The 23,377-nt window shown below is 42.4% G+C and overlaps 1 protein-coding gene across 6 annotated transcripts in view; it reads right to left on the bottom strand.

Moving 5' to 3' along the window:
• The window catches only part of LOC148028984 (uncharacterized), a 161,507-nt gene extending 138,339 nt beyond the window's left edge, over positions 1-23,168 (bottom strand). For 4 of the 6 annotated variants that reach the window (XR_015692358.1, XM_087687773.1, XM_087687774.1 and 1 more), the window contains exon 1: positions 21,960-23,168. Coding sequence is in view for 4 of the 6 variants with exons in the window: in XM_087687773.1 (XP_087543899.1) it covers positions 21,960-22,059 (100 nt within the window). In the remaining 2 variants the exon portion in view is untranslated. Of the gene's footprint in view, positions 1-21,538; positions 21,657-21,959 lie in introns of those variants that run through there. The other 2 variants (XM_087687772.1, XM_087687776.1) reach the window with 2 other exon arrangements.
• Between the last annotated feature and the right edge of the window lie 209 nt (positions 23,169-23,377).

The raw sequence follows: 23,377 nt of genomic DNA, 5'->3' as shown, positions 1-23,377 counted from the left end.
GGCTGTCATTTGGAGTTATGGCATAAGAGATTAGGCCATATGAGCCAGAAAGGACTTGATGTTCTTATCTCTTTGAAGAGGGTTGATGGAAAAGGCTCTAAACTTGATTTTTGTAATGACTGTCAGTTTGGAAAGCAAATGAAAAATTCATTTTACTCTGGTGTCTCCCGTAAGTCAAATGTATTGGACTTAGTGCATTCTGATGTATGTAGCATGCCTTTGAAATCGTTGGGTGGTGCTGCATACTTTGCCTCTTTTATTGATAATTGTTCTAGGAAGATTTGGGTTTATTTGTTGAAAAAGAAAAGTGAAGTGTTTGATGTTTTTAAGACATTTCATGCATTTGTAACCACTCAGACAGGTAGAAAGTTGAAATGCTTGAGAACTGATAATGGAGGTGAGTTCACGTCTAATGAATTTAAGTCCTTTTGTGACTTGCATGGGATCAAGAGGGAGCTTACAGCCCCTTACAGCCCTTCTTCAAATGGTGTGGCTGAAAGATACAATAGGACTCTATGTGAGAGAGTGCGGTGCATGCTGTCCACTGCTAATCTCCCTCATGAATTTTGGGGAGAGGCACTTAAAACCGCGGTTTACATTTGCAACCGCTCTCCAAACAGGTCCCTAAATAATGGCATTCCTGAGGAGGTTTGGTCTGGCAAACCGGCCTCATATGACCATTTACGAATATTTGGCTGTGATGCTTTTGTGCATGTTAGAAATGAGCTGAGGAATAAACTTGACCCGAAATCCACCAAAGGCATTTTCATGGGCTATGGTGATGAGGGTGAATTTGGCTATAGAGCGTGGCTACCTCAGTCCAAGAAAATTGTTCGCAGCCGTAGTGTTGTGTTTAATGAGGCAAAGTTGCTAAAAGGTACTTTAGCCTCTGATGCAGACATGGCAGGTGACTTAGACACTCGCAGGTCCACTAGCGGGTATGTCTTTACAGTTGCTAGAGGGGCCGTCTCTTGGTGCTCCAGGTTGCAGAACATCATCGCACTGAGTACTACTGAAGCTGAATACATATCAGCTACTGAAGCTTCTAAGGAAGCTATATGGTTAAGCAGACTCGCAGAGGATCTCGACATGTCTATGAGTACTCTAGTGTTGGGATGTGATAGCCAGAGTGCTACGTATCTGGCTAAAAATGCCATGTATCATTCACGCACAAAGCATATTGATGTGCAATATCACTTTATCAGACAGATTCTGGAGGATGGTCTAATCACATTGACCAAGATCAAAACACAGGACAACCCTGCAGATGTTCTCACTAAAAGTCTAGGCAAGGCTCAGCATGAGCATTGCATACGACTAGTGGGAGTTGGTTAAAGGTTCACTCCGGACCTTTAAGTGGGAGGTTGTTGGGATGTAAAGGTCCTTTATTCACCTCCGTGTATTTTACACGTGTATTGTTATGTTGTACATGTGAATGCACCCTTACGGGCCCCAAGTATAAATACATTTTATTCTTTGTGTACCAACACATTGTTGGTACACCCAAATCTGTTCGTCACTCTTACTCTCACTCTCACTCACCTGTTCACTTCCTCTACTGCAAATCTTCACGCTTCCGCTACCCGCGCGCTCCAACAGAGATTAGGCCATATGAGCCAGAAAGAACTTGAAGTCCTTACCTCTCTGAAAAGGGTTGATGGAAAAGGCTCTAAACTTGACTTTTGTAATGAGTGTCAGTTTGGAAAACAAATAAAAATTTCATTTTACTCCGGTGTCTCTCGTAAGTCCAATGTCTTGGACTTAGTGCATTCTGATGTATGTAGTATGCCTAGGAAATCGTTGGGTGGTGCTCCATATTTTGTCTCATTTATTGATGACTGTTTCAAAAAGATTTGGGTATACTTGTTGAAAAAGAAAAGTGAAGTGTTTGCTGTTTTTAAAACTTTTCATGCATTTGTGACTACTCAGACAGGTAGAAAGCTGAAATGCTTGAGAACTGATAATGGGGGTGAGTTCACATCTACTGAATTCAAGTCCTTTTGTGACTTGCATGGTATTAAGAGGGAGCTTACAGCTCCTTACAGCCCTTCTTTAAATGGGGTGGCTGAAAGATATAATAGGACTTTATGTGAAAGAGTGCGGTGCATGCTGTCCACTGCTAATCTCCCTCATGAATTTTGGGGAGAGGCACTCAAAACTGCAGTTCACATTTGCAACCGCTCTCCAAACAGGTCCTTAAATAATAGCATCCCTGAGGACGTTTGGTCTAGCAAATCGGCCTCATATGACCATTTACGCATATTTGGTTGTGATGCTTTTGTGCATGTTCGAGATGAGCTAAGAAACAAACTTGACCCAAAATCCACCAAAGGCATCTTCATGGGCTATGGTGATGAGGGTGAATTTGTCTATAGAGTGTGGTTACCTCAGTCCAAGAAAATTATTCACAGCTGTAATGTTATGTTCAATGAGGCAAAATTATTGAAAGGTACTTTAGCCTCTGATGAAGATATGAAAAATGTCAAATTTCAAAGTTTGCAGCCACCTATTACTTCAAAAAATGAGCCCCATGGTGCTGTACCACAGGCTGAAATTGATGATCAGCATGTTATTTTTGAGCCAGATGATAATGGACAGCAAATAGGAGCACAAGGAGGTCATGGACAGCAAGATAGACTTGCTGATTATGAAAATGTAGGTACTGGTAATGAAAATGAAGGTGCTGTACAGCATGAACAACATGCTGAAAATGGCTTACAACAGCCAATAAATGCTGAAAATAATATACCTCCAAATGTAGACCCAATTCCTGAAAATGTTGATCATTGGGTACGCAGGTCTACACGCATAAGAAGGCAACCCTCCTTGCATTATGTGATGCTTACAAATGAGGGTGAGCCTCTTACATACAAAGAGGCCAAGTCATGTGAATTCAGCAGTAAGTGGGAGCTAGCTATGCAAGAAGAGATTAAATCTCTATATGCAAATGATACTTGGGACCTTGTGTCGTTGCCCAAGGGAAGGAAGCCTCTTCCAAACAAATGGGTGTACAAAGTAAAGACAATTGATGGGAAACCCAAGTACAAGGCAAGACTAGTTGCTAAAGGGTATGCACAGAAGGAAGGGATTGACTTCCAAGAGGTCTTCTCACCTGTTGTGAAGATGACCACTCTACGTGTGCTTTTTGTTCTCACTGCTGTATTGGACTTACAGTTGTACCAAATGGATGTAAAAACAGCTTTCTTGCATGGTGACATTGATGAGGAAATTTACATGAAACAGCCTGAGGACTTTGTAGTTCCTAGAAATGAGCAAATGGTGTGTAAACTAAAACGCAGCCTGTATGGGCTGAAGCAAGCACCACAGCAATGATACAAAAAGTTTGACACTTTTATGCTATCTCATGAGTTTACACGCAGCCATGCAGATCATTGCTTGTACATGAAAAAGGATACAGATGGCAGCCCCATCATACTTGTTTTGTATATGGATGATATGTTGCTAGCTGGGAAAAGGAAGACTAGCTTGGATGCTGTCAAAAATCACTTGAAATCAGCTTTCTCCATGAAAGATTTGGGGAATGTAGAGCATATTTTGGGCATGAGGATTCGCAGAGATAGAATGCAGAAATTGTTGTTTTTATCTCAAGAAAAGTACATTGAAAAGGTACTGGACAGATTTAACATGGCTGAAGCTAAGCCTTTTGGGGTACTCTTACCTCCTTACCTTAAGCTTAGTAAAGCCAACAGTCCAAAAGATGACATGGAAGCAAATGCTATGAAGGGAGTCCCTTATGCATCAGCTTGTGGCTCTCTTATGTATGCTATGGTTGCTACTCGTCAAGACATTGCTCATGCAGTGGGAGTTGTTAGCAAGTTTATGTCAAATCCTAGCAAAACACATTGGGAGGCTGTCAATTGTATTCTTCGATACCTAAAGGGTACACAAAGAAAGTGCATTTGCTATGGGCAAGGTGCACTTAGTTTGTAGGGTTATTGTGATGCAGACACAACAGGTGACTTGGACACTCATAGGTCCACCAACGGATATGTCTTTACAGTGGCTGGTGGCTGGTGGGGCTGTTTCTTGGTGTTCCAGATTGCAGAACATCGTCGCACTGAGTACTACTGAAGCTGAATACATATCAACTACAAAAGCTTCTAAGGAAGCTATATGGTTGAGCAAACTTGCAAAGGATCTCGACATGTCTATGGGTACTACAGTTTTGGGATGTGATAGCCAGAGTGCTATGTATCTGGCTAAGAATGCCATGTATCATTCACACACAAAGCATACAAATGCGGGATATCACTTTATCAAAAAAATTCTAGAAGATGATCTAATCACATTGACCAAGATCAACAAAACACAGGACAACCCTGCAGATGTTCTCACTAAAATTCTAAGCAAAGCTCAGCATGAGCATTGCATACAACTAGTGGGTATTGGTTAGAGGTTCACCTCGGACCATTAAGTGGAAGGTTGTTGGGATAAAGGCCCGTTTGACCTCCGTGTAAAGAGCACACACATTATTTAGCTATATATGTGAATGCAACCTTACATACCCTTAGTATAAATACATTTTATTCTTTGTGTACCAACACATTTGTTGGTACACTCATATCGAATCGTACTTTCACTCCTCTCTCTCTCTCACCAGCCATGTCACACTCTCACGCTCACTCTTCCTCGAACTTCTGCACATCCACAGCTAAGCTCCAACAATTTCATGGTGCACAACCTTCTTGTGGCGAAGGACTTCTGGACCCATGTCACTAGTGATTTGCAATGAGCACTAGGAGGTCTTGCTGTTAGTAGATATGTCAGCTCATGTGTGAGTCTGTGCATGTAGAGGTTGGGGACATTATTCAAGATATTTAGGCATTTTTATTTGTGTCATTTTATGGTCATGTTGGGCATTTATTGCTGGCCAACCTAATCATATTGAGGACATATTTTTGTACTATTTTTTCAGGCTCTTCCTCCTCAATCAATCAGTCACTCATCTGCCATCACATGTGGAGACTCCGTGGAGAGAGGAGCCAGTGCCAGTGCCCACACAGCCAGTGACTCACTGTTGTATGTGATTGTCTCATGTTGGATATATTTCCCAAGCATACATCTAAGTTCTCATCTGTATTGTGTTCTTCAGTATTCTTTCTTTCCCTTTATCTTTTGTCTTGTGTTTCAGCAGTTTATTACGGCATATATTTGCGGTCCCATAGCTGCTCCACTTCTGACATGGTATCAGAGCCAAGTTCTATGCTCCTACTGTGTTTTCTTTGCTGATTTCAGGACTGTTTTGACCATTGCTAATCAGGCAATTGTTGCTCCAACCATGCGACCTGTTTTTCCTGCGTGTTTGCTGACGTCAACATCCATACAGCCTGTGTCAGCCCCTCTGCTACCTGCTTGTCAATTCCAGCCTGCATTTTGGTGTTTCTGCATCTCCTCCTGGCTGGGCGACTACACCATCAGACCGTTTTTGCTGTTTCAAACAGTTTCAGGCTGATTTTTGGACTTTCCGCTGCAGTTTTCTTCTTGTTTTGGTCACATTTTGGTGAATACTGCATGTGAACTCTCATTTTCTTCAATCTATGCTTGTGATTTGGCTGTGGTCCCTCTCCAAATACCTTCTTTTCTCTACTTTTCTTCTAAATCCTCTACAGATGGCTCCTCCGTGCACATCCATTGATGATAAGTTACATGGATCTGATTATCTTACATGGAGTGCTGTGATGAAGGCTTGGTTTATATAGAAGCGGTTATGATACGTGGTTTGTGGAGCTATTGAACGTTCTCAACGGCCTTCTGTTCCAGCTGATTTTGATGAAGACAACCATGAGGAAGTGGTGCTTACATGGGATTCGGACGATGCATGTGCTTACTCAGCCTTGATTCAGTGTATTTCCAAAGAAGTCCTACCCACAATTACCTCTTGCAGAACATCTTCTGAAGCATGGACGAAGTTGCAGCCGATGTACGCGGCACCTTCCACCATGAGGGCATTTACTCTTTATGGAAAGCTCCAGTAAATTTTGTTCGAGGCCAAAGATACTATCCAATCTTTTCTATTTCATGTGACCCAAATCCAAGACCAGCTTCGGCAAATGCAGTCTGCCCTTCCAGAGGCTCATCTTATTGGACTCATACTCTCCAAACTCCCTCCAGTGTTCGATGGAGTGACGAATGCTTTGAGGGTGCAGACATCATCAACTCTATCAGTTTTACACATATGACCTCCATGCTGCTTGAGCACGAGGAATCATTGCAGTTACAAGGGAGGCTTTCATCAGGTCAGGTTCTAGTGAGGCTCTTGCAGCTTCACAAAGGGGTTCAAAGAAGAAGTCGAAGACCCAGTGTTACCACTATGGGAAGAAAGGTTATTACAGAAGGACTGCAAAGAGTTAGCGGCTTTCGAGAAGAAGAAGGATAAGAAGACGCAGCGGGATATGGACATCGACGACGAGTCCTCATCTACCTCAGGCTCGGACTCCAAACCTCCAATCAAGGAGAAGTCCAAGGCGCGAAAAGGATCAGCTTCTACAGATCACAAGAAGGGCTTGATGGCCCGTTCCTCAGCTGCTTTCTAGTGGTGGTGATGACAGCATCCCTCACGACTCTCCAATGCCAGAGAGGGAGTGTGAGAGGGTGGTGAGATGGGGCAGCCATGCCTCCTCTATACATTTATACAGATGCACAAGATCCAGAGAGGGACATCCCTAACACATCGATTGAAGTCTGGCAGGTTCAAATCCTAGAGCTCAGATTGACATCCAGATTCATGATGATGGGTTGTTTATTTGACAGAGAGCGGAATTGGTTCCTAGTCATGAGCTCACATGAGGGCACGCTTTGGTGGTCTGCTAGCCAAAGGCAGGGAATCCCTGGTCACGTATGTTCCAGAGGCATTTTTGACAAGATGGTCATGTATGCTACTAAGAGACATTGGGACAGACACTGAGATATGCTATGATCTTCTCTATTTTCAGGAGCTGATACGATCGACATCGACCTCAAGTTCTCTCCGAGGCACCTTGGTGATGGCTTGATCACCCACAGCTTGGGTATCCATAGTTCTACTTGGTGGTTCTATGTTATATGGTTTATTATTCATTATCATTGTACCATTGTATTGTATCAGATAACCCATGATCTGAGAGAGGGTGTTAGCAGATATGTCAGCTCACGTGTGAGTCTGTGCATGTAGAGGCTGGGAACATTATTCAGGATATTTAGGCATTTTTATTTGTGTCATTTTATGGTCATATTGAACATTTATTGCTAGCCGACCTGATCATATTGAGGACATATTTTTGTCCTATTTATTCAGGCTCTTCCTCCTCAATCAGTCAATCACTCATATGCCATCACATGTGGAGACTCCGTGGAGAGAGGAGCCAATGCCGGTACGCACGCAGCCAATGACTCACTATTGTATGCGACTGTCTCGTGTTGGATATATGGATTCTATTTCCCAAGCATACATCTGAGTTCTCATCTGTATTGTGTTCTTCAATGTTCTTTCTTTCCCTTTATCTTTTGTCTTGTGTTTCAGCAATTTATTACAATATATATTTATGCTTCCATTGTTGCTCCACTTCTGACACTTGCACCTCAATGGAGGTGGGACTCGAAGGATGCCTATGCACTATCTTTGATTACCTTATCAATGAAAATTGCTATTATTCCAGACATTCAATCTTGTCAAACCTCAAAGCCTGTCTGGGATGTACTTGAGTGCATGTTTGCAGCACGCAATGAGGCCAGGATATCCTATCTCCACAGAGAGCTAGCTAATCTAAACATGGCTGAAGGTGATAGCATGACAGATCACCTTACACATATACAAGATTTGCGTGAGCAATTACTTAATGTTGATTGAGGTCATTTAGGATGCAAAATTGGTACACATCACACTGAACTCTCTTCTTGAGTCATATCTTGGTTTCCACACCTCTTTGATGTTGTCTTCGAAAGGGGCAGCAACCCCTTACATTTGTGGAGTTGGAAAGCCTCTTCCTACAAGAGGAACAAACTCGGAATAATATTACATTGTGTTCGGGTGATGTGGCTATGCTTTCAAAGTATAAAAGAAAAGGCAAAGTCTAGCCAAATGTGAAAAATCAACAAAAGGCTAATGCTGGACAACCATCAAATAAGGCCGCCCAAGAGATAGAAAAGTCCAAGAAAAAGGAATTTTCATTACTGCAAGAAGCTTGAAGAAGCTTGGTCATTATATTTATGAATGTAGGAAGTGATTGGCCAAAGAGAAGAACTCTGGTTTCGTTGTTTAGGAGACATCAGCCAACAAATTTACTAATGATGATACTTCAACCAACTTTGTGGAGGACTATGCATTTCTTACATGCAATTTTGACTCTTCAATGGCTAATTTAACATTTAATAATACTGTTGAAACGCGACACACATGGTATTTTGAAAGTGGGCCGTCAAAGCATATCACTTCCAAGAAGTGTCCCTTTATCTCTTTGCATTCAAACCCTACTAAAAAGCGTGTTTCATGTGCAAACAATAGAAGTTATGATGTATGTGGCATTGGTTTAATCACAATTACTCCTACAGATGGTTCCAACTTCATGCTTTTGAATGTTCTGTTTGTACCTCGCATTACAAAGAATTTGTTGTATATATCTGCTTTTAATAAGCACGGATTTCAGGTCATCTTTGAAATGACAAATGCATTGCCAGAGACAAAGAGATGGATTATCCACTCAAACTATTCGGCACCCTATATAAGGGTCTCTTTTTGCTAGATACGTATGGGAGGCAATCTCATGATGCTCTGGCAATTAGTACTCTTTCGCCCACAATGCCCAATGCGGAGCTATAGCATACCCACTATGGACATATGAGTTTTGGTAATCTGATGACCCTTCAACAGTGTCAAATGGTAGATACATTGCCTCCAATGGAGATCCCAACTCCCCATGCATGTGAAGGATGTATTCTGGGCAAAATGTTCAAGTTTGCTTTCAGGGAGGATGATGTAGTGCATGCTGTCCGAAAAATGCAACTTATTCACTCCAAGGTTTGTGGTTCCATGAGGACACGTGCACTTGGGGTTCATCTTTATTTTATCACCTTTATTGATAACCACTCTTGGTAGACATGGGTGTATGGGCTAAAAGCAAAATCTGATGTATTTATGCATTTTAAACATCTTGTTGCAAAGCTTGAGGCTGAAACTAGCATGAAAGTGCAGACACTCCGCACAGATAGAACGGGGGGGGGAGTAGTACATGTCTCCTACTTTTGAGACATATTTGCTTGACAATGGTACTATGCATCAAGCCACTATAAGAATGATACCTCAACAAAATGGTGTTGCTGAAATAAAAAAATAGACACTTATGGAGAAGACTCATTGTATGCTACAAAGCAAGGGGCTGCCTCATAAGTTTTGGCTAGAAGACCTTTAGTGTGCAAATCATGTGTTAAATCGTGCACCCACTAAGACACTGAAGACAAACACACCATTTGAAGCTTGGCATGGCAAGAGACCTAAAGTTGATTACTTTTGAGTGTTTGGATGCATAGCTTGTGTACATGTTCCAAAAGAGCTTCGTGGAAAGCTCAACGACAAGGCTATAAAATGCATATTTATTGGCTTCAATTTGGAGAGCAAGGGCTATCGCTTGTATGATCCACACACAAAGAAAGTTTTTGTTAGTCGAGATTTCATGTTTACAGAAAATCCTTCATTTTCACATGATTACTTTCAAATGCCAACCACCCATGACATTGGTGATATCTTTAAGGGTCTTTTGCCACTTTCTTTGGACTTCGTGCCTGCTGCAAATGGCCAAACAGACATAATACAGCAAGCTCTTGCAATCCCGAACAGTTGGGTTTTGATGATAGTTTGCCTCATGCAGTGGAAAATGTAGTACAGCATGAAAGGGCTGCTATAAATGCAGCCAAAACAGTCCCTAGATGGTTGTTACGCGCTCTCTAAGAGAGTAGAATGGATACTCCCTTACCTCAGCAAGGGCTACTAGGCATGCAACACATGGTGCGCTGGGGGGGGGGAGGGGGGGGTAGCTCACTGCTAGATGATGATGAGCCTACTTCCTTGGTCGAAGCTCAACAAGATGTACATCAGATGTAGGCCATGCAAAGAGTAAGACTCTATTGCCACTAACTCTACATGGGATCTTGTGCATTTACCACTTGGTAAGAAGGCTATTGGCACACAATGGGTTTTTTAACTCAAACGCAAGCCTGATAGCACTATTGATAGGTACAAAGCACGATTGGTAGCAAAAGGCTATGCACAAAGGAAGGGCATAGATTATGAGGAAACCTTTGCTCCTACATCCTATACGAGTGAGGTGAGATGTGTGACTGCCATGGCTGCAAATTATGGCTAGAAAGTACATCAATTGGACATTAAGACTGCATCTTTGAATGGGGATCTACATGAGAATGTTTGTGTCACAACCTCCAAGGTTTATGATTAAGGGAAAAAAGCACATGGTTTGCAAGTTGCATAAGGCTCTTTATGGTCTCAAACAAGCCCCTCACCCATGATACTCTAAAATTGATACATATTTGGCTAGCAGAGGGTTCAAAAATAGTCCAACTACTACTCTATACATTAAGAATAAAGGGAGGGGCTTGCTAATTAACATTCTTCATGTGGATGATATGCTGCACATTGGACCAAAAGAGGATAAAATTGCAGATTTCAAGGCTGGATTGAAACATGCATTTGCTATGTCAGATATGGGCTGCCTGCACTACGATTTAGGGATTGGGTTTACCCAAAATCAACATGGCATCATCATGTCATAATCACAATGTGTGGACAAACTTTGGCAAAATCACGAACCTATGTGCACTCCCATCGAGCCAGGGTTAAAGTTGTCTATGCATGATGGTGAAGAGATGTCTGGTGTTGCAATTTACAGCCAAGTTGGCTATCTTATCTATCTTTGCAACACACGCCCTAACATTCAAAACGTAGTATCTCAGGTGAGCAAGTATGTGCACAACCCACGGACCATACATTGGCAAGCTGTTAAGCAAATCTTTAGATATTTGCAAGATGCACAATCAATGCGTTATTATTTCACAGAGGGGGAGACTTGCATCTACAGTCTTAAAGTGATTCAAATTGGGCTAGTGATGAATACTAGGCAATCTACCAGTGAACACTATTACTTTATGGGCCACTCATGCATTTCATGGCTAAGTAAGAAACAGCTTATTGTGGCTACCTCATCTTGTGAAGCTGAGTACAAGACGGCCTTCATGGCAACATTGGAATGTGTATGGCTGTGCAGATTGTTGGCTAATCTACATTTACCATTGGAGGGTCCTACACCCATCCTTTCTAACAATCAAGATGCTATTGCAGTAGCACGAAATCCTGTGTCTCATGCTCACATGAAACACATTGAGATGCAATACCATTATATCAAAGAGAGATGCTATGCAAGAGAGATCAGCTTCATGTATGTACCCACACTGGAAAATGTTGTAGACACTTTCACCAAAGCATTACCACGTGAGAAGTTTGAGGCTTTTCAAAAGTCCTTGAACTTATTACTCTTTAGTGATTGATCATCCTTGTACTCATCACATTGGCACTGCAGGGGGTGTTAGAATTTACCAATTTTGGGCAATGACCATATAATTCGTATGGTGTGGACACTTTAATAAGTGTCAATGTAGAGTGCGTGCACGCGCGCGCGTGTGTACCTAGTATCTTTGACATTAGAGTAGTGACACTAGGAACTAGAGTAAGTTAGCCTAACTCTAGTTAATTGGTGGAAGGCTGGTTAGGTCAACCCTCAACCTAACTTAGTGTTGTACTTTCACTCTTATCTTTCAATTCAACAAGTACTCTACTCTTTTACTTCAGCTCACTCACTGTCACTATCTCTTGTTTCTCTCTTCTCCATAGCTGGTGCATTTTCTCACATAGTGTACTCCTGTGTGGCCATACTCTTGATCCCACTACAAAGCTCTCCAAGGATTCCCTAGGTCACCCTTTAATGAGCACATCTATAGATCAATTGTAAGAAAACTTCTTTTGTTGATTTTGTCGAAATGACTAAGTGACCAGAGAGACAGTAGGGTTTGCGAGGGAAAACACAGTGTGTATGGCAAACACTGAGAGAGAAAAGAAGCACAGAAGATGATGAAAGATGAATCATGCTGATGAAGTGGATCTGATACAAGGGTGTCGTAGCACAAGGGAGCCCTAGAGTGCAGGAAGACTGCCAAAGAAGCCTCTGAGTCTGCAAACGCAGAATGAGGAAGTGTCGCCTGGAGCAAGGAGACTGCCGTCGAAGGGTGAGGAGCCTCTGAATCTGCAAACGCACGGATGAAGAGCGGTATCTACGTGCAGGGAGACAGACAATGAAGCCTCCGTCTACAAACGCAAGCCTGATGAGGTGACGCCAGCTACTAGAGTGACGTCAGAAGGGTGGGAAGCAACTAGGAACCAAATGCAAGGTGCAATTGCCTCTGATGAAGGTGATGCCTGCTGGAGAGGGACGCCAGATGGTGAGGAACCTCCCTGGCAACCAAATGCAAGAAGGTGGAGCCGCCAAAAGGATGAAGGATGATGCCAGATGGGGTGGATGTTGACACCAAGAGAGTGTGGACTCCAAACAAAAGGTGTAGGAGCACAGACGATGTTGTCACCAACAATCGAGGGTGGACACCAACTGAAGAGAAGCACACTGCCACCATAAACACAGCCAACTAGAGATGAAGGTTGGCTCCAAGAGAGTGTGGAGATGGTGGTAGGAGAGGAGAGAGAGAGATGATGGACGAGAGAGAGTGTTAGAAGACTGACAAAGAGAGTGGGAGTGACGAACTGAAGGATCGGCCCTAAAGAATGAATGAGAGAGTGGCCTATAAATAGGCACAGTCAGTCTAGGGTGGCGCCCCTTTTTGGGGCTATAAACCCTAAACGCAAAACGCAAAAACGCAAAAATGCAAACTACGAGTGAAGGGTTTCTCAACAGATTCACACTAGGCTAAACCTTGCATATTCTATCTTGTTACTCAGTTAATATTTCAATTTTCAATGGACCTAAAATATCACATTGGATGTCTTGCATGCTTGTATTGGGATATGTTCAGTGTACTTTTTCTTATGGTCTAACGTATGGTCATGGTTTGCTTTTGTAGAGGTACACTGATTCGGATTGGGCTCGAGATTCCAACACCTAAAATTCTCATGGAGGCTACATCTTTTCTTTGGCCACGGCTCCAATTTCTTATCAAGCCATAAGCAGGAGAAGGTGGCTACTTCCACAGCCAAGGCAAAGTGCAAAAGCTGTCTACATGAGGGGATTACTGGTAGTTCTTCACTTCCCATATGCTTTACCGATTGTCCTCTACTGTAACAACCTAAGTGCCATCACACTAGCTAGTAACCTGATCATCCGTCCACAGATGTGGCACGTTGGTGTCCACTTGCACATCACCAAAGAGCAAGTTGGACTGGACACCATCTACCTAGATTTTGTACCTATATCAAACAATTATGCAGACATATTGACCAAAGCAATCAATCAACCGGTTCTTCAATACTTGCTACCCAAAATCCGCGTGAGCACATTCTCCACTACTTCAGATTGATGGGGAGAGGGTGATTCCCTTTGGCTTTCTCTTCCACATTGAAACAACGCAGCATTTTCTTCTGGCTCATTATTGCTTTACAAACATTTATTATTTGCACATTATCTACATCCTCTGGATGACTATGATTGTAAAAGGACACTTGGGAAAGTGAACAATTCCCTCGTGAGGACACTGTCCAAGTGGTACCATTGCATAGCATTTTGCAAGAGCATGATGATTTGCATTGCCTTTTGCATAACCCCATCCATTGGCATTCTATCCTTATAAAGATGCATTTGTGCATATCTATCCCTTTTTAGTCAGCAAATGGTCAACTTTGGATCAACCATATTCGCAACAACCCACATCGCAATCTCCTAGGGCAATCTCCCTAACTTCCACCTATATTTTTTGCTTCACTGCACCACAAGGGCACTGTCCAAGTCGCACCATGGCATCGCATTTTGCATGAGCATGATGATTTGTATTGCCTTTTGCATAACCCCATGCATTGGCATTCTATCACTATAAACATGCATCTATGCGCATCTATCCCTATTCGGTCACCAATGGTCGACTCTAAATTTACCATATTCGTGAAAACTCACATGGCAATCTCCTTTACTTACACCTATCTTTCTTGCTTCACCGCATAACCCCCAATAGCTTTATTTGTCACCAATATCCAATGATGGTCAGGATAGCTTGTCCATTTAGTAATGTGTTGGGTCCAACCATCTCTTTATTCTTCACTAGGGGCATAGATTACTCAATAGGATGAACATTGATTGAAACCCTCACACTCAATGCTAAATCAAATCAAAGGTCAAAATCCCTTCCCAAAAAAAAAAGAACAAAGTGCTTTAAGGTTCCATCCGCCTTTGAAAGTCCTAATAGGCTACTAGGCAGCTGACGAGCATCCTTTGTCCAATGCCTTCGCCTCTCTAGAATGATTACATGGGATCCCGTGGTGGTAAGATTATCATCGCCTCTATAGTCTTCCTGGGCAACTAAGCAATCGACATGTACCCTTTGCTTGATACTCTGGCTACTTTGGAGTGGGATGCCTTCTGGAAAAGGAAAATATATGGGCTTGGACTTGTACAATCTCTTTTTGGTTTCAGTACTGGGCTTGAGAGGGGGTGTTGAGCTAAGAATGCATGCCACTCAAAACAGCCCCAAAATAAGCTAAATTGATAAAGTTACCAAAACTTTCATTAAAAGAAACACACTCCTAGAGAGTGTCTCTACAGTGTAAGCCAAACTCTACTTTGGAAGGACCTAGCCATCTATAAATTAACCTGTTGTACAACACTCAACCTCAATCTCATTTTTGTAGTTTACATGTGTCATCTCTTTGCTTTCCACACCCCATTCATGAGGATATCTCAGTCGGAGCTATCCATTTATGTACTATCACCTGGCACTTATCTTCCAGCCTTCTAATGCTATTCAAGACTGATTCGAACCTGTCATCAACCATCTACCAACTAGCAACTACTACAGATTGTTGTCCATCCTACGTTTATTGTTTTCTCACCTTCTACTCGTAGAAACAGGGAACAGCTATTCCGGCCTGTAGAAATGGCCTAATGCATTCCAAACCCTTTGAGGAGGTGAAACAACTAGGGAACATTCCCTGTCGTTCCCAAGGCCGTTCCCTGTTTGGAATGCCATTCCAGGTCTACTGACCAAAAATTGACATTTTTTCTTCTTACTTGTGTCACACCCCTTCTATCACATGTTCACCCATCTTCATTGCCTAATGTCCATGCACTAATCTCTCTCTCTCTCTCTCTCTCTCTCTCTCTCTCTCTCTCTCTCTCTCTCTCTCTCTCATTGAAGTTTCAAAGTGTCAAGACAAGCCACAAGCCAATCACGAGTCCATGCAAAGTTCAAATTTGATGCGCTATCAACTCTTACAAATCACAATCAAAGTTCAGCCCTATCCTCAATTCCAAGGTAATCATCCATTTATATTGTCTAATTTCAAGGGAAATTGGGGTAATTGGGGCATATGGGGCAATTCAAGGTAATTTGGAGCTATGGGGGTAATCGAGTCAATTTTGGGACATTTGGGTCAATTTGAGCATTGAGGGGTACTGGGGCAATTAAAGGGGCATTCAAGGCATTTGGGAATCTGGGGTATTTTTGGGGCATTGAGAGCAATTTGGGGCAATATTGGGGCATTTAAGGCAATTTGGGCGATTTGTAGTATTGGGGGGCTATTGGGGCAATTTGGGCCAATTTGGGGCATGCAGGGCATATTTGGGGCATTTAAGACATGTGTTGTTCCCCCTATTCCTGTTCCTTGACCTTGGACGTGCCCCACATTCCAAGGAGTCCCGTTCCCGTTCCCCTTCCCCTTCTAGGTAACTATGCTTCTATTGCTATCAAACTTGATCTAGTACCACCAAGCTACCCACGACACTGTGGAGGCTGCATTTTGCTGGAGCCTCCACCTTTGTGATCTGCCACATCAGCCCTGATCTGCGTTTTGTTGTAGACTGCATCCGTACAGTTGCCACATCATCAGCATATTTGCATTTTGCGGTTCAGCACTCTCTATTGTCCGTCTATCTCACTAATCCGGCCATCACCGGCTGCATTTGTTGTCGTTAAACACATTCGAAGGCTGCATGCTCCATCTCAAGATCCATCTGGAGTACAACACACTCTTCTGCTCATACTCTCTACCCCAATCCTAGAGACACGAGTTCAAGGGTCAATTTTTACCTTCCAATGTGTTTACTACATTGAGCATTGTACTTATTCATTCATTATTCAAATTTCATTATCTTATGTGTTCATTGTCTCTGTGTTAACCCTAACCCTAATTGTGTTTCTTTATCAGTCTATGCATTTGTCGTACAAATATTTTTGTATTCCATAAGAAAGCATTTTTGTATTGACAATCTTACAAGCAAATATGTCAGCTCATGTGTGAATCTGTGCATGCAGAGGCTAGGGACATTATTTAGGATATTTAGGCATTTATATTTGTGTCATTTTATGGTCATATTGAGCATTTATTGCTGCCTAACTTGATCATATTGAGGACATGTTTTTGTCCTATATATTCGGCTCCTCCTCACTTAGTGACTCATCTGCCATCACACGTGGAGACTCCATGGAGAGAGGAGCCAGTGACTCGCTATTGTATGCAACTATCTCGTGTTGGATATATGGATTCCATTTCCCAAGCATACATCTGAGTTCTCATTTGTATTGTGTTCTTCAGTGTTCTTTCTTTCCCTTTCTCTTTTGTCTTGTGTTTCAGCAGTTTATTACAACATATGTTTACGCTTCCATTGATTGCTCCACTTCTGACATGGTATTGGATTTCAGGTTCTATGCTCCTGTTGTATTTTCTTTGTTGATTTCAGGACTATTCTGACCATTGATGATCAGGCAACTGCTACTCCAACTAGGCAACCCGTTTTTCTTGCGTTTTTTGCTAACGTCAGCACAGCCTGCGTTTTGGTGTTTCTGCATCTCCTCCTGGCTGGGCAACTACACTATCAGACCGTTTTTGCTGTTTCAAATAGTTTCAGGCTGATTTTTGGACTTTCCGCTGCAGTTTTCTTCTTGTTTTGGTCACATTTTGGTGAATACTGCATGTGAACTCTCATTTTCTTCAATCTATGCTTGTGATTTGGCTGTGTTCCCTCTCCAAATACCTTCTTTTCTCTACTTCTCTTCTAAATCCTCTACAGATGGCTCCTCCGTGCACATCCACTGATGATAAGTTACATGGATCTGATTATCTTACATGGTTTATACAGAAGCGGTTATGATACGTAGTTTGTGGAGCTATTGAACATTCTCAACAGCCTTCTGTTCCAGTTGATTTTGATGAAGACAACCATGAGGAAGCGGTGCTTACATGGGATTCGGACGACGCACGTGCTTACTCGGCCTTGCTTCGGTGTATTTCCAAAGAAGTCCTACCGGCGATTACCTCCTGCAAGACAACTTCTAGCTGCAGTTGTTGTACGCAACACCTTCCACCATGAGGGCAGTTACTCTTTATGGACGGCTCCAGCAAATTTCATTCAAGACCAAAGATACTATCCAATCTTTTCTACTTCGTGTGACCCAAATCCAAGACCAGCTTCGGCAAATGGAATTTGCCCTTCCAGAGGCTCATCTAATTGGACTCGTCCTCTACAAACTCCCTCCAGTGTTCGATGGAGTGGTGAATGCTTTGAGGGCGCAAACATCATCAACTCCTGTCAGTTTTACACATATGACCTCCATGCAACTTGAGCATGAGGCATCATTGCGGTTGCAGGGGAGGCTTTCATCAAGTTCTAGTGAGGCTCTTGCAGCTTCACAGAGGGGTTCAAAGAAGAAGAAGTTGAAGACCCAGTGTTACCACTGTGGGAAGAAAGGTCATTTACAGAAGGACTGCAAAGAGTTAGCGGCTTTCGGGAAGAAAAAGGATAAGAAGACGCAGTGGGATGTGGACTCCAACGATGAGTCCTCATTTGCCTCAGACTAGGACTCTGAACCTCCGGTCAAGGAGAAGTCCAAGGTGCGGAAAGAATCAACTTCTACCGATCGCGGGAAGGGCTTGATGGCTCGTTCCTCGGCTGCTTTCTAGTGGTAGTGATGGCAGCATCCCTCACGACTCTCCAGTGCCAGAGAGGAAGTGTGAGAGGGTGGTGAGATGGGGCAGCCATGCCTCCTCTATACATTTATACAGATACACATGATCCAAAGAGGGACATCCCTAACACATCGATTGAAGTCTGGCAGGTTTAAATCCTAGAGCTCAAATTGACATCTACGTTCATGATGGGTTGTTTATCTGACAAAGAGCAGGCTTGGCTCCTAGTCTTGAGCTCACATGAGAGGACACTTTGTCGGTCTGGCCAAAGGCGGGGAATCCATGGTCACGTATGTTCCAAATGCGTTTTTGACAAGATGGTCATGTATGCTACTCAGAGACATTCGGACAGATAGAGATATGCTATGATCTTCTCTATTTTCAAGAGCTGGTATGATCAACCTCGACATCAGGTTCTCTCCGGGGCACCTTGGTGGTGGCTTGATCACCCACTACTTGGGTGTCCATGGTTTGTGGTTCTATGTTGTATGGTTTATGATTCATTATCATTATACCATTGTATTGTATCAAATCACCCATGATCTAAGAGAGAGTGTTAGCAGATATGTCAGCTCATGTGTGAGTCTGTGCATGCAAAGGCTAGGGACATTATTCAGGATATTTAGGCATTTCTATTTGTGTCATTTTATGGTCGTATTGAGCATTTATTGCTGGCTGACCAGCATTAAATGCTCGTCAACCTGATCATATTGAGGACATATTTTTGTCCTATATATTCAGCCGGCTCCTCCTCACTCACTGACTCATCTGCTATTACACATGTGGAGACTCTATGGAGAGAGGAGCCAGTGTCACTGCACACACAGCCAGTGACTCGTTGTATGCGACTGTCTCATGTTGGTATATGGATTCCATTTCCTGAGCATACATCTGAGTTCTCATCTGTATTGTGTTCTTAAGTGTTCTTTCTTTCCCTTTCTCTTTTGTCTTGTGTTTCAGTAGTTTATTACAGCATATGTTTACGCTTCCATTGACTGCTCCACTTCTGACATATATGTGGCAACAATTGTTCAAGTGATTTGCAAACATATGTGAGGTGAGACTCTAGTAGCTCTAGTTACCTCATGATGACAACCCCTTGGCTAGAGAGTCATTGCCTAGGGACCTATCATTTGATGGTAATGGTAATCTCATCAATGAGGCCAAGCACGAGAGTATCTCACTATTTGCCTCCGAGAAGTCATCTTCAAACTCTCTTGATAAGCACTCTAATGCTAATGGAACTGATGATAATGATGATACTGATGCCTCATTATCAGCTTCTCTTTTTTTTTATCAACTCCTATCCATGTAACTTGTAAGTTATAGTACATGATCCACACATGGCCGCTAATATATGTCAATTTTGGCTCATAACCTCATGTATTCATCCTATATACTCGAATGGCATTGCTATTTTGACTTTAAACATGTGTTCTGTCATTTGTAGTTTATTGTACAATACCTTATAAAATATTAAGGTATTAGTTGATATCGTAGTTTATCATACTGTACTATATCATACCTTCCGTAATTGACAACTGTGATGTCACCCAAGAGCTGCCAACTGCCTTGGGAGTGCTGTGTTCTACTTCAGACCAGTCATCTCCAGCTTCAGCCCTGCATTTTCTGGTCAATGGAAGCCACCTTGCTATCTTCTGCCATTTATAGCAGCTGGCTATTCATCCCAAATCTTCCTGCTGCATTTCGAGATCCGTCCAAAGTATATCACACTCGTCAGTTCATCTCTGCCATGGTTCACACACTGATACAGATGTTCAAGATCATTATATTCACTTAGCATAGTGTGTTTTCATCATTCATTTACATTCTCTCTGAGTTACTCTTCACCTTTGAGCTCTACTGTATCATTGTGTTTTATCATACACTTTGTGTTTATCTTTGCTAGAGTATTTCTTTACAGAGGAAAGAGGGGGAGGGGGAGGGGGAGGGGGAGGGGGAGGGAAGGAAATTTTGATAGATGTTCTAGCAAGCATCCTGAGATTTCCCAAGCATTCTAGATTTCCATCTCACAATTATCCTCTTCTTTCAAAAGCAATTGATGTCTCCCACTCAATGCCAAAAGCAAGAGGCGCCCTCCAAGTTCACTGGGGGGGGCTCCAAATTTCCCTTACTAAGAAGGGAGAAGCAACAATGACCAAGCAACTCACGACCCAAAATTTAAATGGCAAACATGGTGGCACAATTGTCTATGCTTGGTTGAAGAAGGTTGACAGTGCCCTCAGTATGGCAAACTGAGGAATTCAAAACTCTTCATATTCAAAAGAGTCTTGTGAGCAAAGCAGCTTCTAATGGGAGAAATGCCTACAAACACAATGTGTAAATACTTGGCCTAAGATGAAACCAATCATTTTCCAATGTTTCCCACCAAAACAATAGACTACAGATTACAGCAATGTAAGGGGCAAAACTCCTTCAAGCAAAACCAAACAAGGATGTGAATACATTCTTCACCACAGTCACGAAGTTCTTAATCATGTACCACTTTTCTTTTTCAACAACGAGCCTGTGTCGTCCAAGTTTGGATAGGTTGGGCACTTCAATCTATACTCGTGGAGGCACGAATGTTGTATACGTTGGAGCAAATAAAGGAGTTGGCTACCACTTACAACAACTAGGAGAAATGAAGACGGCTGGCATTGCAACAAAGGGGTCAAATGCTCAAACCAAGTCATAGAGTGGAGGGAGACATCTCCCAAGAAGAATCAATTGCTCACAAGAAGAGGCAACTGCTTCTAATACCTAAAGTGGCATTGGCTCTCTAAATCTAAAAGGAAGCCATACTCTAGATTTTTTTACACAGTGTGCGTGTAGCGGCACGACAGCATCACTTATCCATATCTCACTGGAAAAGGTCAATCAAGTTTCTTGATGATTTTGAGCTCATGGTGATGGTATTGAGGTTGCTAAGGAGTCTGATGTCAAGCTCCATCACTCATGTGGATGTCTAACGTATTATACCTTGAAGTTTGAGGGGAAAACTATCATTGTAAGCAATGAAACTATATTCTAAGAGTTTAGACACTATGACCAACAAATCAAAACCTCATCCCATATGTGTGCATAAGCAAGTTCAATCCATCACCATCATGTATGTGTGCCAATAAGATGCAAATTATGTCATGTATGCCAACATCAAGATATGTAATGGTGGTTGATATGGTACATCAGAACCTATGGGAAAAGCATTGTAATCAACAAGTCCATGCCATAAAATGAAGTATTCTAATGAGGCCAAGAATCAATAACAAGCTTATGAACTAATTCATGTCATAAGGAGAGGCAACTATGAGAGGAGAATATATGTTTAACTACAAGTACAAGTATTGCAAACCTTACAAAGTTGCAAGTGCCCTCAAATGGCAATGAGTTCATTGGAGAGAGTGGTCCCCTCAGCATTGAATTTTGGTAGCAACCAGGACGTTGACACACAAGGTTAAACCCTCAAGTTCAAGATCTGCAGTGGATTAAGTTCAACTTGCAAGCCTCCTAATTACAGTTTTCTGAGAAAAAGTAGCTCCCTCTAAATACATCTCAAATTCATAGGTTGTGTTCACTTGCTTGTAAACAACACATTCCTGCATTAATTCGCATCAAACTTCCACTCTAACTCCTTTCATCAGAAAGAAGACATGAAAAACAGTATAGCTTATATAACAATAACCTTGCATATTGAAAAGCCTAGCTGTTTGTATATCTTCTCTTAAGTGACATGAAGAAATGTGGCTATGACACGAAGAGAGCTAGAGCAGGAACGTACATGATAACAGATAAGCTAAGCCTGCCACAAGCATGGCCCAAAGAATGGTGCGTCCTTTTGCTTCTTCTAGAAGATCTTTCAGTTTCTCCATGGTCTTCATTCTCAAAGGCTGATGCCACTTCAAGCAAAATCTATGAAAATGCTTTCAAAAAAGCTTGCAGACTAATGCGGTTCCAAAATGCAACAATCCATCTTCAATTTGCATGTCTGGAAAGACAGTGACATATGCTTCTTGAACACTTGAGTGCTTTAAAATGCACTTGGCGTGTCTGCCAAAATGTGGGAGACTGATAGCAGCATAACCAAGATAGATCTTCATTTGCTGAGAGGTATTTGGGAGCTGTCTAGATTTAGATGAATCTGTATCTGAAATGAAGCTGATAATCACAGTTTGAACCAGCAGAATGCCATTATATTTGAAATAAAGCTGAATGCTTTCCACTCCCGTATCACTCTGGGCAAATCAAAGGCCTAACTCACTGCCTTATGAGATACATTAATCTGCAGCCCATTCACATTCCAGCAAGGAACTCATACTATCTATCCTTCAAGTATCTGCGCTGTTGATGAATTGTCCTAGTACAAGTGTGGAAAATGACGCAATGTCTGTTGTCAGATTTTCCAAGACAAAACGGGAAGAGCTGTTAGACAGATGAAAACGCTCAACCTGCTTTCAAGGAGTAGCCGTTCCCTCATGATCGAGTAACCTTTCCAACATGATCGACCTGCTGAAGGGAGAAGACTGGTCATATTTCAGCATAAGTAAAATTTGGCCTTTAGTATCGAAAGAGGCGATGATAACTCTCATTTTGCCCGAAGCAGCTCGTCGATTTACCAAAGGTCCACGAGCTGTTTCAACAGCAAATCCCGAACTGTTGATCTCTGTCTGAGAAAGAACGAGATGGCGATCTGCAAAATGAATCTCCACAGAAGAACAAAAGCTGCTCCTCGTATTGTCTCAAAGCCAGCAGCGGAGCCTCGAGAAACGTGCACGGATGGAGAGAGAGAGAGAGAGAGAGAGAGAGAGAGGGGGGGAGAGAGAGGATACTTGTCACTTGATCGCTTACTGTGGAATCATGGGGACTCGGGAGAGTAACGAGCTGCACTGATCGACCAAGGACGGAGAGGCTACGTTCATCGTCGTGCGAAAACACGAGAAGGTCTCGCCCGTCTAGTCCGGAGAGTGTGCGAGGGAGTAGTGGAGTAGACACCGCACTTTCTCACGGACATCATAGATGGTAGAGTCATCCTTTTACCAAATCAAAGCGTCATTTTTATTTTATTTTTTGGGAAAACCACCTAAAATTCCAAAGAAATATAGGTGGAATATACCAGGCCTAGATTGTGGTTGTCATGCCTCTTTTTGGCTATTTTTTCTACCAAAATAAGTAAATTAACAAGACACCTGTAATCAAGTC

Source organism: Lygodium microphyllum, chromosome 11 (assembly GCF_053477565.2).
Source record: "Lygodium microphyllum isolate KBCC chromosome 11, Lygodium_microphyllum_v1.1.10, whole genome shotgun sequence".
Lineage (NCBI taxonomy): Eukaryota > Viridiplantae > Streptophyta > Polypodiopsida > Schizaeales > Lygodiaceae > Lygodium > Lygodium microphyllum.
Note: the sequence above shows the minus strand (reverse complement) of the source record. Positions and strands in the feature narration are given on the sequence as shown.